Consider the following 13863-nt stretch of genomic DNA (forward strand, 5'->3'; position numbering starts at 1 on the left):
ACAACACACATGCACACACCGGCATCAGTGGGTGGACCTCCGCCTGTCTCTTTCACACACAAACACACACAGACACACAGCACAGATGCACCACACATGCACACACTGGCATCAGTGGGTGGACCTCCGCCTCTCCCTCCCACACACAGACACACAACACACATGCACACACCGGCGTCAGTGAGTAGACTTCCGCCTCTCTCTCTCACACACACAGCACAGATGCACACACCGGCATCAGTGGGTGGACCCCCGCCTGTCTCTCTCTCACACACAAACACACACAGACACACAACACAGATGCACCACACATGCACACACCGGCATCAGTGAGAAGACTTCCGCCTCTCTCTCTCACACACACAGCACAGATGCACACACCGGCATCAGTGGGTGGACCCCCGCCTGTCTCTCTCTCACACACAAACACACACAGACACACAGCACAGATGCACCACACATGTACACACCGGCATCAGTGGGTGGACCTCCGCCTCTCCCTCCCACACACAGACACACAACACACATGCACACGCCGGCATCAGTGGGTGGACCTCCGCCTGTCTCTTTCACACACAAACACACACAGACACACAGCACAGATGCACCACACATGCACACACTGGCATCAGTGGGTGGACCTCCGCCTCTCCCTCCCACACACAGACACACAACACACATGCACACACCGGCGTCAGTGAGTAGACTTCCGCCTCTCTCTCTCACACACACAGCACAGATGCACACACCGGCATCAGTGGGTGGACCTCCGCCTGTCTCTTTCACACACAAACACACACAGACACACAGCACAGATGCACCACACATGTACACACCGGCATCAGTGGGTGGACCTCCGCCTCTCCCTCCCACACACAGACACACAACACACATGCACACACCGGCATCAGTGGGTGGACCTCCGCCTGTCTCTTTCACACACAAACACACACAGACACACAGCACAGATGCACCACACATGCACACACTGGCATCAGTGGGTGGACCTCCGCCTCTCCCTCCCACACACAGACACACAACACACATGCACACACCGGCGTCAGTGAGTAGACTTCCGCCTCTCTCTCTCACACACACAGCACAGATGCACACACCGGCATCAGTGGGTGGACCCCCGCCTGTCTCTCTCTCACACACAAACACACACAGACACACAACACAGATGCACCACACATGCACACACCGGCATCAGTGAGAAGACTTCCGCCTCTCTCTCTCACACACACAGCACAGATGCACACATCGCCATCTGTGGGTGGACTTCCCCCCTCTCACATTGCAGACACACACCAAAGATGCACCGCACATGCACACATCGGTGGGAGGACCTCCCCCACTCACATGCAGACACACTGCACAGATGCACCGCACACATCGGCATCTGTGGGTGGACCTCCCCCACTCACATGCAGACACACACCAAAGATGCACCGCACATGCACACATCGGTGGGAGGACCTCCCCCACTCACATGCAGACACACAGCACAGATGCACCGCACACTTCGGCATCGGTGGGAGGACCTCCCCCACTCACATAGCAGACACACACCACGGATGCACCGCACACGCACACATCGCCATCTGTGGGTGGACCTCTCCCACTCACATGGCAGACACACACCAAAGATGCACCGCACATGCACACATCGGTGGGAGGACCTCCCCCACTCACATGCAGACACACAGCACAGATGCACCGCACACTTCGGCATCGGTGGGAGGACCTCCCCCACTCACATAGCAGACACACACCACGGATGCACCGCACACGCACACATCGCCATCTGTGGGTGGACCTCTCCCACTCACATGGCAGACACACACCAAAGATGCACCGCACATGCACACATCGGTGGGAGGACCTCCCCCACTCACATGCAGACACACAGCACAGATGCACCGCACACTTCGGCATCGGTGGGAGGACCTCCCCCACTCACATAGCAGACACACACCACGGATGCACCGCACATGCACACATCGGTGGGAGGACCTCCCCCTCTCACATAGCAGACACACACCACGGATGCACCGCACACGCACACATCGCCATCTGTGGGTGGACCTCCCCCACTCACACGCAGACACACACCAAAGATGCACCGCACATGCACACATCGGTGGGAGGACCTCCCCCACTCACATGCAGACACACAGCACAGATGCACCGCACACATCGGCATCTGTGGGTGGACCTCCCCCACTCACATGCAGACACACAGCACGGATGCACCGCACACGCACACATCGGTGGGAGGACCTCCCCCACTCACATGCAGACACACACCACGGATGCACCGCACACATCGCCATCTGTGGGTGGACCTCCCCCACTCACATGCAGACACACACCAAAGATGCACCGCACATGCACACATCGGTGGGAGGACCTCCCCCACTCACATGCAGACACACACCACGGATGCACTGCACACGCACACATCGGCATCTGTGGGTGGACCTCCCCCACTCACATGGCAGACACACACCAAAGATGCACCGCACATGCACACATCGGTGGGAGGACCTCCCCCACTCACATGCAGACACACAGCACAGATGCACCGCACACTTCGGCATCTGTGGGTGGACCTCCCCCACTCACATAGCAGACACACACCACGGATGCACCGCACACATCGCCATCTGTGGGTGGACCTCCCCCACTCACATGCAGACACACACCAAAGATGCACCGCACATGCACACATCGGTGGGAGGACCTCCCCCACTCACATGCAGACACACACCACGGATGCACCGCACACGCACACATCGGCATCTGTGGGTGGACCTCCCCCACTCACATGGCAGACACACACCAAAGATGCACCGCACATGCACACATCGGTGGGAGGACCTCCCCCACTCACATGCAGACACACTGCACAGATGCACCGCACACATCGGCATCGGTGGGAGGACCTCCCCCACTCACATAGCAGACACACACCACGGATGCACCGCACATGCACACATCGGTGGGAGGACCTCCCCCACTCACATGCAGACACACAGCACAGATGCACCGCACACATCGGCATCTGTGGGTGGACTTCCCCCCTCTCACATGCAGACACACAGCACGGATGCACCGCACATGCACACATCGGTGGGAGGACCTCCCCCACTCACATGCAGACACACAGCACAGATGCACCGCACACATCGGCATCTGTGGGTGGACTTCCCCCCTCTCACATTGCAGACACACACCACGGATGCACCGCACACGCACACATCGGCATCTGTGGGTGGACCTCCCCCACTCACATAGCAGACACACACCACGGATGCACCGCACATGCACACATCGGTGGGAGGACCTCCCCCACTCACATGCAGACACACAGCACGGATGCACCGCACATGCACACGAAAGCATCTCTGTCGCACACAGATGCGAAACCCACATAAAATCGCAGAAGGGCGCAGCACACCTCCCTGCCGGGTAGACCTGGATGTGTAACTCAGAGGGACAGATACATATATACATATAACACATATACAACACGTTGCACACAGATCGGCCATGTCTCTCCCAGACACACATGCAACAAACGCCCACACATGACTGGCAGAGGCCAGCTGCCATGGCTGCATCACGCACACACGCACACCCTGCAGAGGAGGGCGCACGGGCGCCTGGCACGGAGAGAAGCGGCGCCTCGAAGGACAAGACTGAGCCGGGTCCTACCTCTTTTTCATCCGCTGGGGGTGGGACCGGAGGTGGGGGCGGCGGGGGAGGCAGCAGGTACAGACATCCCGTGGTCCAGGGAGGGCGCCCATCACCATCATCAGACGGGGAGGAAGGCAAGAGAGGAGGCGGTGAGGCTCTGCCGCTGACATCCCTACCCCGCCTCACAGGCTCCCCCACCCCTCAGAGTGCCCCCCCCCCCACCCATCGGAGGGCCCCCACCCCGCAGAGTGCCCTCGTCACCCCTCAGAGTACTCCCCACCTCACAGCCTGCCCCCAACTCTCAGAGTGCCCCCACACCTCTCAGAGTTCCCTACACCTCACAGGCTGCCCCCCCCCTCAGAGGGCGCCCCACCTACCAGGCTGCCCCCACCCCTCAAAGGGGCCCACACCCTCAGAATGCCCCACACCCATCAGACTGCCCTCCACCCCTTAGAGTGGCACCTACTCCTCAGACAGCCCCACACCCCTCAGAGGGCCCCCACCTACCAGGCTGCCCCCACCCCTCAGAGTGATCCCCACCCTTCAGAGCCCCCCCCACACCATGCTCACCTGGTTTCATCAGCTTGCTCTTGTACCTGATGCCTGTGCTCATGATGCTGCAGTCCGGTGGGGGCCGAGGGGGCTCTCCTGCTGCTGTCAGCCTGCTGATCCACAGGCACAATAGAGCTCTGTCCGCCTGCTTGCGATCAGAGCCTGTGCAGCACAGGGCGGGGCCTGCCTGTGACAGGCTGAGACCAGCCCTCCCTGCCTCGCCAATGCCAGGCTGTGACAGGGTGAGGCCCCGCCCCCTCCTGTAAAACCAATGACAGGCTGAGGCCCCGCCCCCTTCTGCAAAACCCATGCCACGCTGTGACAGGCTGGGACCCCGCCCCTCCTGCAAAACCAATGACAGTCTGAGGCCCCGCCCCCTTCTGCAAAACCCATTCCAGGCTGTGACAGGCTGAGGCCCCGCCCCTCCTGCAAAACCAATTACAGGCTGAGGCCCCGCCCCTTCACAAAACCAATGGCAGGCTGTGACAGGTTGAGGCCCCGCCCCCACCGCAAAACCAATGCCATCCTCTGACAGGGTGAAACCAGCCCTCATCCTGCCAACGCCAATGTCAGCCTGTCACAGGCTGAGGTCCCTTCCCACTCACACAGCTCTCATGCCAGCCTGTCACAGGCTTAGACTAGCCCTCAACCTCCCCCCCCCCCCGCCTCACCAAGGCCAGCCTGTCACAGGCTAAGGTCCCGCCCCCTCCTGCAACCCCAATGCTAGTCTGTCAAAGGCACATGCCCCGCCCCCATGCCAGCAGCACCAATAGCAACCAGTCTGAAGCCCCAGTCCAGCCCTCCAGACTGTCATCCCACCACAAGCTGTCACCGGTTGCAGTCCAGCCCTCCCTGCCTCGCAGATACCAGGCTGACACCGACTGCAGCTCCGTCCTCATCACAGACACTTCAAGGCCTGGGCAGAGCAGGCTCTGGGCCGGGACCCCGGCTTTCAGGGGCCCCCCGATAGAGCCAGCTCTGTTCTGCAGTCTCTCTTGCCACGAAGCCCTTGAATATCTCTTAAACAGATTGTTTAAATTACAGGGTTCCTTTAATCTGTTTTTTAACGTGGGTGAAGTATTACAGACATTGTACAAGGAAATGTCGTGTTTAGGTTTCATGCAACATCTATAAATACCTTTCTTTTCGATCAAAACAGGACTTCCCATGTGAGAAATGGGAGGTGTCACAGAGAGTATTTCAACTAATATTACTGAGCTGCTGCTGTGCTGCAATATTGAAAACACATAACACTACCCTGAATATCAGATGCAAACACATTTAGAATTTGGAAGCACTATCAGCGACATGACCAAAGAGGGCATGAAAGAGCTGAAATGAGATGATAATTTCAAGTCTGTTCACAGCAGGGGCCCTCAAAATACGTTTGGCCCAGGGCCCCCAAAATCCTTAGAATGTCACTGGTCCTCACTGCCTCACCCAAACCAGCTTCAGCCCTCCCTCACCAGCACAGCCCGCCTCACCAGTACTAGCCTGTGACCTGCTGCACCCCAGCCCTCCCGGCCTCACCAATACTAGCCTGTGACCTACTGCACCCCAGCCCTCCCGGCCTCACCAGTACTAGCCTGTCACCTGCTGCATCCCAGCCCTCCCGGCCTCACCAGTACTAGCCTGTCACCTGCTGCACCCCAGCCCTCCCGGCCTCACCAGTACTAGCCTGTCACCTGCTGCATCCCAGCCCTCCCGGCCTCACCAGTACTAGCCTGTCACCTGCTGCACCCCAGCCCTCCCGGCCTCACCAGTACTAGCCTGTCACCTGCTGCATCCCAGCCCTCCCGGCCTCACCAGTACTAGCCTGTCACCTGCTGCACCCCAGCCCTCCCGGCCTCACCAGTACTAGCCTGTCACCTGCTGCATCCCAGCCCTCCGGCCTCACCAGTACTAGCCTGTGACCTGCTGCACCCCAGCCCTCCCGGCCTCACCAGCACTAGCCTGTCACCTGCTGCATCCCAGCCCTCCCAGCCTCACCAATACTAGCCTGTGACCTGCTGCACCCCAGCCCTCCCGGCCTCACCAGTACTAGCCTGTCACTGGCTGCACCCCAGCCCTCTCGGACTCACCAGTACTAGCCTGTCACCTGCTGCATCCCAGCCCTCCCAGCCTCACCAATACTAGCCTGTGACCTGCTGCACCCCAGCCCTCCCGGCCTCACCAGTACTAGCCTGTCACCTGCTGCATCCCACCACTCCTGTCCTTTTTGGGCCTGTTCCTCATACTCATTAGGTTTTCCCCTTCCTCAGATGAAGGCTGCTATTTTTCCTTGAGTAATAGTTCCACATTTCTAATAATCATTTGACTTTAGTTACTGGTGCAGGTGCTTTTTAGGTCTGGCATTAGCCAAAGGCTTTTGATTTCACTACAATGACATCTGTAACTTACTTGATTGGCCTTTCCGCCAACCCTCTTCAACCATTGGTCTGTTATTGTGTCATTTACCTTCCCCTCCACCCTCTACAGCATACAGCATGGGGCAATGGGTCGGCCCTCTTCCACCATTGGCTAACTCCACTGTGAGTGACAGCATTCTGCCTTTTCACAAGGAGCCCATCCACACACAAAGTTGTTTCCTTCAGTGCCAGGGAGCACTATGGCGTGACCCATTGCCTCTCCTACGCCCAGTGCTAAGGTTGTCAGTGGGGGGCCACCTGCACTCATTTGTGGGGATAAACACAGCAGGGAGTGTCTGGCAGTGGGTTAAAGAGGCCAGAGGTGAGGCCAGAGGTGGGTTTAAGACAGCACAGACTTGGGACTCAGTGTGACAATCAATAGCGCTGGCCACAGGCTTCTGAGCCCAGCTTTGGGTGTCAGCACTCATTCTTTTACAAATTAAGCACTTAATTCACCAGTAGATGAGGTCAAGGCTCGAATTTAACTTCAGTCCTCCCAGGACATGACATCACAGAGTAATGAATGGTGTTTGCCAGCCCACCCATGTCACTTCCTGTCTTTTTCCGCGTCCTTACAGGCAGAGAAAGGACTGATAGCAATGCAGAGCAGAAATAAAATTGGAAACTTATCATCAAATGTGCAAATCATTTCCTCAGAATGAGAAGGTGGGCTGTCCCGTGAGCATTCTGCAGGTAAAGTATCCAAAAGAAAGATTGTCACCAAAGGTAATTAACTAAATACTTAAACAGTATGCCCAGGAATGTGGATCTGAGGAGCTGGTCAAGCCAAAAAATCTTGCAACACTGATCGAGCAAAATGGCCACCCCTACGGTCTTCAGAGGCGAGGCAGTAATACCCAGCAAAGGTGTGGACTGAAGCCCATGTCGCAGACCCCAGAAGTGTCCAGAAAAAGAACACCCCGGGCCAACACTGAAGAAGTGGCCATCACTAGTGGAATGGCCCTAATGCCCTCAGGAGGCTTCCTTCTCTTAGCTAAGGTGTAATAGACCTTGATGCTGAGGACAATCCAGTGGGAAACTGTCCACTTTTGAATCTCCTTGCCCTACAAGTGATTGATCCAGCATAGTCATAGATGAGCTGATTGACGGGGTGATGTTCGTGAGTCCTTTTTATGTAGAAACCAAGAGCTCTGCTTGGATCTAGACAGTGCAATCTCCCTTCCTCCTTGGCAGGATGCGGGGAGAACAGTGACAAATAAATGGGCCACCATGTAATGGAGAAGCCATCTTTAAAAGGAATTAAATCCTCCACCAAAATACCAGCTTGTCTGGGAATATTTAAATAAAAGATGGGCATTGAGAAAGAGCCTGCCGCTCACTAACAAAATCAGCTGAGGTGATGGAAATCTGAAACACTGCCTTAGGTGTGAGAATTCCTAAGTAACAACTGGTCATGTGCTCGGATGATTAACCCATCAGAGAGGTGAGGACCGGATTCAGGCCCCATTGAGGCACAGCAAAAGGTGAAGGAAGGACAATCCCTTCAAGAAACACATTACAACAGGTGACCCGAATAAAGACGTCTATGCAGCTAACCAAGAAAATCCACCATGGTCAACAAATATCCCTTCATGGTGACCAAAGTCTTGCCAACCTAATGAAAATGAAAGCACTGCAATTCAGGCAAATACACCTTGAGGGCTCCACTCTTCCTCCAGCAAGCACCAAGAAACAAAATGGACACTTACCAGAATACACAGACTTGGAAGAGGAGCAGCACACCACAAGAAAACATCTGCCCCATCCAAGGGTAAATCAAAGCCACTCAGACTGCCCCGTTCAATTTCCAGGCATGAAGATGAAGGCGTGGAGATTTGAACGAAGAATCCGCCCCTCCCACTGAGAGAGAAAGTCCACGCTGATTGCAAACGCAAGAGGATGGCGCGATGATTGGAGCAGCAGATTGGAATCCACATCTTCTGCCAGTTTGGCATGATTGAGATCATCTGCGCTTGGCCTGGGCACAGCTTCTTTGGAACAATAGAAATCAGAGGATGAAATAAACAGAAGGTGGAAGTCCCACCTCTAGTGGAAAGGATCTCCCCGAGTCCTTGGCAAAACAAACTGGAGAGCAGATAACAGCAGGCAGTGAGCGCTTTCAAGAATGTTGAAGCGGTCCACTGGTGGAGTCCACTTTTGGAGGGGCAAAGATGGACCAGACCACCTCTGGATGAAGACGCCACACAATGGAAAGACAACACCAAATAGTGTCATCCACCCACGCATCCAGGATGCTAGCTAGATGAGTGATAGGCGAACATCGTGATCCTTGGCAAAACTGTAGCCTCAGTGTACCAAGCACTGAGGACGCCAGCCCATGCCACCCTGCTTGTTGGTGTACCACAACATGACCATGTTGTTTGTGAGGAATTGAACTAACTGGGAACGGAAGGCAAGGATGGATTGAGGGACAGATAGATTGCCTAAACTTTGAGAAAGTTTATGGGAGTTTCTGCTTCACAATCAACCACATGCCTCAAACAATGAAGGAGGCATCTGTCAGTATCATGGTGACTGCCGGAAAAGGACAAAACAACCTTACGCAAGTCAGGTCTTCATGCTCCATCCACCATCAGAGCTCCCGAGATGTCTCTGGGAAGATCACCCCAATGCTCGACCCACTGTAAAAGGGAGACATTACTAAAGAGCTGTACGTGCCACCGAGCTTAGAGGACAATCAGGATGCAGAAGGTGTGCAACCCTAAATGTCACAGGACTGTCTGGGTCGAAAGAAGAGCCCCCTCCTAAAACATCAAACTTCTGTCCTGAATATCCTGCACTCTCTGAGGAGTCAGGAAGGCTTTGAGTACTGTGTTCAACTTCACTTCTAATATGAGAAGCTGTTGTGTGGACTTGAGGTGAGCCTTGCTTAGTTGATGGAGAAACCGAGGTCAGAGAACAGGGATATCACGTTCTAAACATGGTCCAACATCAGGTGTGCATCAGGTGTGGCAAGCCTGTCTTCAAGAGCCATTCATCATGGTACAGGAATACATGTATCCCAGCCCCTGATGATGAGCCACAACCGTCAACATGAGCTTCGTGAAGACACAAGGTGCTGACAATGCTCAATGTTGGACTGTAAATTGGTAGCAAGTGAGACTCTCTAAACTTTTCAGGAACATCCTGTGTGGCTGGAGAACCAGTATATAAAAATGCGAGTTCTGCAGGTCAAGCAACACCATCCACTCTCCGAACTCCATGATCAAGGTGCACAACATCTTAAATTTCTCCTTGAAAAGAAAGTTCAGGAAGCAAGGTTCAGAAATGGCCAAAGGACCTGTCCATCTTATGGCTAAATAATTAACAGGAAAAACAACCATGCCAAACCTTGTCTTGTGGAACACTCTCCATGGCTTCTTTGTTCCCAAGGACGAAAACCTCCTTCTGGAGATTGCAGGCATGGTCCACCAAGGGTGCCTGGGAGCACCAGGCATGAGAGGAGGAGCTTCTTGGTAAAGAAAGGTGTAGCATTCTTCAATGATTTGAAAAACCCAGTGGTACGAAGTGATGGACCACCACCGTGTCCAAAAGGAAGACAGCCATCCGCCAATGGGATACACATGCTTTCCCAAGGAAAGCCAATACATACAATGAAAACTGAAAAGCCGTGGAAGAGGAGTAAGAAGACTGCTGCTGGTGTCCTTTGGAACCACCATGTCCTCTGTAGCCCAAAAAAACACTGGCTAGACTGCTTAATCAGGTTGAGATCTATGGCAGCCAAAGGGGGCCTATCAGCGTTAGGGACAGCGGTGGGATTGACCATTGCCAGGGCATGGACCGCTGGCAGGAATTAGGCTGAAGGTCCTATATGTGCCTTGGGGCCTGCAGGCACACCAGAGAAAGCAGAGGGGTATGAAACATGCTGGCGAAGCCTGGTTGAAAGCTGCTACTTGGACTGGGGCAGGGGCAGGAATCACCGGAACCAGATTAGTCAGATCTGGGTATGGAGCGGGCACAATACTGATCTCTGGAAACGGTTGCCATCCTCCAAAACTGCAGTGTGCTCCCATAATGACATTGGTGCCAGGAAGTAAACGGAACATTTCATGAGGGTTTTTGTGTGTTCCTTGAAGGTGAACATGATCCTAGAGCACTGCAAAATGTTTTTGTGGAAACATTCCTGTGGAGAGCAAACTTTGGATCCGCATTGAATGGAAAAAAGGAACTCTATGAATGCCTTATCCAGAGGGACGTGGGAGGGTTACCGGAGTCGAGTCAGCTGTATTTGTGGGAGAGTTTTTTCAACTTTTCCAGATCCGGTCTGCAGGTTCCTTTTTTTTAGAAACTTCAGGGCTAATGGCTCTTCATAGGACCAAAGCTCAAAATAGAGGATGGAGGGGTCTTATGATCCTGCTAGACACGAAGTTCTCCCGACCTGGTGGTCTGTTACTCCACCATAGATCGCCCCTCACTTAAGCAGTGTCCAGAATAGCAGACAGGCTTGGGATCTTGCTAGAGCCTCATAATGTGCTCCATATGTCTCCAAGTGAAGCAAAGAAGCCCTTTGTTCAGAGTAGTGCACAGCTTAGACTCAGGTGAGGGTAGAACATGCTGAAGAGTCTTTTCTGAGCTCCATTGAGCACTAACACACTGTGAGAAGGTAGTCTCTTTCTAGCCTTGTTACCCCCACTTTTGGCCTGTTTGTGAGTGTATGTCAGGGTGTTTGTCACTGTTTTCACTGTCTCACTGGGATCCTGATAGCCAGACCTCAGTGCTCATAGTGAAAACACTATGGTTTCAGTATGTTTGTTATGTGTCACTGGGATCCTGCTGGTCAGGACCCCAGTGCTCATAGGTTTGTGGCCTATATGTATGTGTCACTGGGACCCTGTCACACAGGGCCCCAGTGCTCATAGGTGTGCATGTATATGTTCCCTGTGTGGTGCCTAACTGTCTCACTGAGGCTCTGCTAACCAGAACCTCAGTGGTTATGCTCTCTCATTACTTTCAAATTGTCACTAACAGGCTAGTGACCATTTTTACCAATTTACATTGGCTTACTGGAACACCCTTATAATTCCATAGTATATGGTACTGAGGTACCCAGGGTATTGGGGTTCCAGGAGATCCCTATGGGCTGCAGCATTTCTTTTGCCACCCATAGGGAGCTCTGACAATTCTTACACAGGCCTGCCACTGCAGCCTGAGTGAAATAACGTCCACGTTATTTCACAGCCATTTTACACTGCACTTAAGTAACTTATAAGTCACCTATATGTCTAACCTTTACCTGGTAAAGGTTAGGTGCAAAGTTACTTAGTGTGAGGGCACCCTGGCACTAGCCAAGGTGCCCCCACATTGTTCAGAGCCAATTCCCTGAACTTTGTGAGTGCGGGGACACCATTACACGCGTGCACTACATATAGGTCACTACCTATATGTAGCTTCACAATGGTAACTCCGAATATGGCCATGTAACATGTCTATGATCATGGAATTGCCCCCTCTATGCCATCCTAGCATAGTTGGCACAATCCCATGATCCCAGTGGTCTGTAGCACAGACCCTGGTACTGCCAAACTGCCCTTCCTGGGGTTTCACTGCAGCTGCTGCTGCTGCCAACCCCTCAGACAGGCATCTGCCCTCCTGGGGTCCAGCCAGGCCTGGCCCAGGATGGCAGAACAAAGAACTTCCTCTGAGAGAGGGTGTGACACCCTCTCCCTTTGGAAAATGGTGTGAAGGCAGGGGAGGAGTAGCCTCCCCCAGCCTCTGGAAATGCTTTCTTGGGCACAGATGTGCCCAATTCTGCATAAGCCAGTCTACACCGGTTCAGGGACCCCTTAGCCCCTGCTCTGGCGCGAAACTGGACAAAGGAAAGGGGAGTGACCACTCCCCTGACCTGCACCTCCCCTGGGAGGTGTCCAGAGCTCCTCCAGTGTGCTCCAGACCTCTGCCATCTTGGAAACAGAGGTGCTGCTGGCACACTGGACTGCTCTGAGTGGCCAGTGCCACCAGGTGACGTCAGAGACTCCTGCTGATAGGCTCCTTCAGGTGTTAGTAGCCTATCCTCTCTCCTAGGTAGCCAAACCCTCTTTTCTGGCTATTTAGGGTCTCTGTCTCTGGGGAAACTTTAGATAACGAATGCATGAGCTCAGCCGAGTTCCTCTGCATCTCCCTCTTCACCTTCTGATAAGGAATCGACCGCTGACCGCGCTGGAAGCCTGCAAACCTGCAACATAGTAGCAAAGACGACTACTGCAACTCTGTAACGCTGATCCTGCCGCCTTCTCGACTGTTTTCCTGCTTGTGCATGCTGTGGGGGTAGTCTGCCTCCTCTCTGCACCAGAAGCTCCGAAGAAATCTCCCGTGGGTCGACGGAATCTTCCCCCTGCAACCGCAGGCACCAAAAAGCTGCATTAGCGGTCCCTTGGGTCTCCTCTCAGCACGACGAGCGAGGTCCCTCGAATCCAGCGACACCGTCCAAGTGACCCCCACAGTCCAGTGACTCTTCAGCCCAAGTTTGGTGGAGGTAAGTCCTTGCCTCACCTCGCTGGGCTGCATTGCTGGGAACCGCGACTTTGCAAGCTACTCCGGCCCCTGTGCACTTCCGGCGGAAATCCTTCGTGCACATCCAAACCTGGGTCCACGGCACTCTAACCTGTATTGCACGACTTTCTAAGTTGGTCTCCGGCGACGTGGGACTCCTTTGTGCAACTTCGGCGAGCACCGTTTCACGCATCCTCGTAGTGCCTGTTTCTGGCACTTCTCCAGGTGCTACCTGCTTCAGTGAGGGCTCTTCGTCTTGCTCGACGTCCCCTCTCTCTGCAGGTCCAATTTGCGATCTCCTGGTCCCTCCTGGGCCCCAGCAGTGTCCAAAAACGCCAAACGCACGATTTGCGTGTAGCAAGGCTTGTTGGCGTCCATCCGGCGGGAAAACACTTCTGCACGACTCTCCAAGGCGTGGGGGATCCATCCTCCAAAGGGGAAGTCTCTAGCCCTTGTCGTTCCTGCAGTATTCACAGTTCTTCAGCCTAGTAAGAGCTTCTTTGCACCAACCGCTGGCATTTCTTGGGCATCTGCCCATCTCCGAGCTGCTTGTGACTTTTGGACTTGGTCCCCTTGTTCCACAGGTACCCTCAGTCAGGAATCCATCGTTGTTGCATTGCTGATTTGTGTTTTCCTTGCATTTTCCCTCTAACACGACTATTTTGTCCTTAGGGGAACTTTAGTGCACTTT

At 54.2% G+C, this 13863-nt stretch overlaps 1 protein-coding gene across 1 annotated transcript in view; it reads right to left on the reverse strand.

Moving 5' to 3' along the window:
* SEPTIN5 (septin 5) overlaps positions 1-4436 on the reverse strand; it is a 256211-nt gene extending 251775 nt beyond the window's left edge. Inside the window, exons 1-2 of the mRNA XM_069215311.1 lie at positions 4273-4436; positions 3721-3734 (exon numbers count right to left, since the gene is read on the reverse strand). Of these exons, the coding sequence (XP_069071412.1) occupies positions 3721-3734; positions 4273-4315 (57 nt within the window). The 5' untranslated portion in view covers positions 4316-4436. The remainder of the gene's footprint in view (positions 1-3720; positions 3735-4272) is intronic.
* Positions 4437-13863: the final 9427 nt, after the last annotated feature.

Source organism: Pleurodeles waltl, chromosome 11 (genome assembly GCF_031143425.1).
Source record: "Pleurodeles waltl isolate 20211129_DDA chromosome 11, aPleWal1.hap1.20221129, whole genome shotgun sequence".
Lineage (NCBI taxonomy): Eukaryota > Metazoa > Chordata > Amphibia > Caudata > Salamandridae > Pleurodeles > Pleurodeles waltl.